A 2,683-nucleotide genomic window follows, 5' to 3' on the forward strand; every position below is an offset into this window, starting at 1 on the left:
ATTTGAATTCAATTAATTATTTGAATAATTATGTTTGAAACGAATAATATTATTTGATGCCATTATTCAAATAATTTTATTAAATTAATTATTTGAATAATTAAATTTGAAACGAATAATATTATTTGATGACGAATAATTTTTATTTTAATTCGTTATTAGCTCATGCAAATTATTATTCGAATAATTATTCAATAATTTGCACGAATAATCGAATATTATTCGATAGTACAAATTATTCGTTACCGCCCATCACTATTAAGGTTATATATAAATATTACTTTATTCACAATATCATCAAGTATGCATAGTAATATCAATATATTATAGGCTGACCGTCTTCACTCAGAATTGTTTTTCTTATACAATGATATTATAACATTGAATTCAAATTTAATACTATCCATTACAGTGACCCACTTGTAACCTACTGTACAGGTAGTACAGCAGAGCGACATCCACTTGCTCACCTTTTTTAGTTTTGACTCCCAAAAGTACCAACCAGATCCAATTTCCTACCAGATACCACCCTTAAAAAGGAAAACTAAAAACAGCTTCAATAGGTGACGGCAGATAAAAAATATGTCTTAATATGAATACTTTCATTGCACCAGAATCTAAAAAATATCTTACCTGGAAAACTAATAAACTGTTTGTGAGCTAATGCATCTAAATCCTTTTTTGTACATTTTATTTTCATCTCATAAACGAGACTGTCATGCTCATTTGGTTCAGAATTTTCTGAAAAAAAAAATTCAATAACTTAAACACAACATAAAAATAGAAAAAAAATGAATATCTACCATCTTCTTTCATTTTAAACTGCCTAGGATCTGCTTTCAATGGAATTAAGCCCAATCGATGTGCAAGTATTTCATCGAGTATATAAGATGTGTTCTGATATATATGTACCTTTTCAATTGCCATACTTGGTACCTAAAAAATGTTGTGTATGGTTAGTACCTCTAATTATATAAAAATTGATTGGGATAATAAGTTTTTAACTAACGAAATGTTAAAAAAATTTGATTTATTATTATTATAAAATTAATTAACATGACATACATACAATAATCACTTGGTCGGTACTATAAATTTTTTTTTGAATTTTTGATTTTACTTATAATTTAATAAATGTATATCATAATTATTAAGTTCCTAACAAAAACATTTTAAAACTTTTACTTGGTACTAACTACTAGAGTATAAAAAGATTCGTACTCTGGATCAACATAAAAAAAGCTACCTAATAAAGGTCTTTCGAATAATAGGAGAGGGAAGAGACCTCCTAAAGGCCTTGAAGATTAGGAGAGCTAAATTTATTTGACATACGCTATGAATCATAGCAATACGAGTTTTAGAGCAATAGAAAAAAAAAGGCAAATGCCTTCAAAATCCGTGCTCTAGCTATGACATAATAACCAACAAGAAAGAATAATAGAGAGATCTGTAAAAGGGAAGAACTTTAGAGGAAGACCATTGCTCGAGCACATGGCTCAAGTAGCTATAGATATATGATGCACAATTTTTGACGGTTTAAAAGAGAGAGCAGAGAATTGGAGAAGAATGGAGGAATGCTGCCAACCAATCTATAGGAAGTTAACCAAAACAAAAAAACCTAACAAATAAGATGCCAGTTAATGATATTATGTTAATATTTTAGACTTCAATACCTCAGATATAATAACTCTTCTCAAACTGTTAGCCACAGCTACATCGATTCCCACGAGATCAAACTCCAAGTCATTGTCAGAGCGACTGATTATATTTATCTTGAAATTCTAAAACGTAAATATTAAGTTTTTGAAAATCATAAAAAAAAAATTAAACTAATAATAGGTACTCAACAATAAGATATTGTAATATTTACCTTTACAAATTCATCATAATTATATGGTTTAATTTCATTGCCTAGAGTCTGAAAATAAAATTATGAACATTGTCCATGTTAAATGTACCAACATCATTATTTTGGATTATAAATTACAAAAACAACTTTGCTTACCCTTTCAATGGAATATTTGTTCATTATTATTGGATTGTCCATTTTATGATAGAAGCGTAACAGTAAGATGTCGGTAAGTCAGTTACAGATTTGAAATTTGAAATCTTATTTATATTTTTTATACAATGCGTGAATTACACATTTATACATGCCTACATTTTCAATTCTGTATTTCAGATTTCTGTGGTTCGAATATCAAAAACATGATAACAACGTTCTTATCGCTCCGGGAGAACCGGGGTTTTCATGACAACGCTACATAAAAAAATGTATGATACAATATTTTTAATTTTTCAAAGGGCCACACTGCAAAACCTCGTCTATTTCCGCTTCAATCACTATTTCTCTATTCTGTGATTCTGAGAAGTATTTCTCTATTCTGTGTTTTCAACCAGGAACCTCATCTATAAGGGTAGAACCCGATTGCGTACGATTTACCTTTTTAAGAACACGATTGCGCATGTTTGCTGTGTAACAATGGAAACCCCTAAAACAACACTATTGCGTATGCAACGTTGCCAAATTTATAAATATACAAAAAGTTCACCATGTATCACGATTTAAGAATTTAAGATATTAGGGCAAAAAAATCTGTTATCAGTCGGTTTGTATCCTGTATATTTATCTTAAGTCGTGATTATAACATGGTGGTGGCCGATATTGAAGTCAGCCGCCATT

At 29.4% G+C, this 2,683-nt stretch overlaps 1 protein-coding gene across 1 annotated transcript in view; it reads right to left on the minus strand.

Moving 5' to 3' along the window:
• LOC100165347 (DNA-directed RNA polymerases I and III subunit RPAC1) overlaps nucleotides 1-2,208 on the minus strand; it is a 6,792-nt gene extending 4,584 nt beyond the window's left edge. The window contains exons 1-5 of the mRNA XM_001945870.5: nucleotides 2,006-2,208; nucleotides 1,871-1,918; nucleotides 1,674-1,781; nucleotides 804-936; nucleotides 634-741 (exon numbers count right to left, since the gene is read on the minus strand). Coding sequence (XP_001945905.1) covers nucleotides 634-741; nucleotides 804-936; nucleotides 1,674-1,781; nucleotides 1,871-1,918; nucleotides 2,006-2,047 — 439 coding nt within the window. The 5' untranslated portion in view covers nucleotides 2,048-2,208. The remainder of the gene's footprint in view (nucleotides 1-633; nucleotides 742-803; nucleotides 937-1,673; nucleotides 1,782-1,870; nucleotides 1,919-2,005) is intronic.
• Between the last annotated feature and the right edge of the window lie 475 nt (nucleotides 2,209-2,683).

This window comes from Acyrthosiphon pisum, chromosome A1 (genome assembly GCF_005508785.2).
Source record: "Acyrthosiphon pisum isolate AL4f chromosome A1, pea_aphid_22Mar2018_4r6ur, whole genome shotgun sequence".
NCBI lineage: Eukaryota > Metazoa > Arthropoda > Insecta > Hemiptera > Aphididae > Acyrthosiphon > Acyrthosiphon pisum.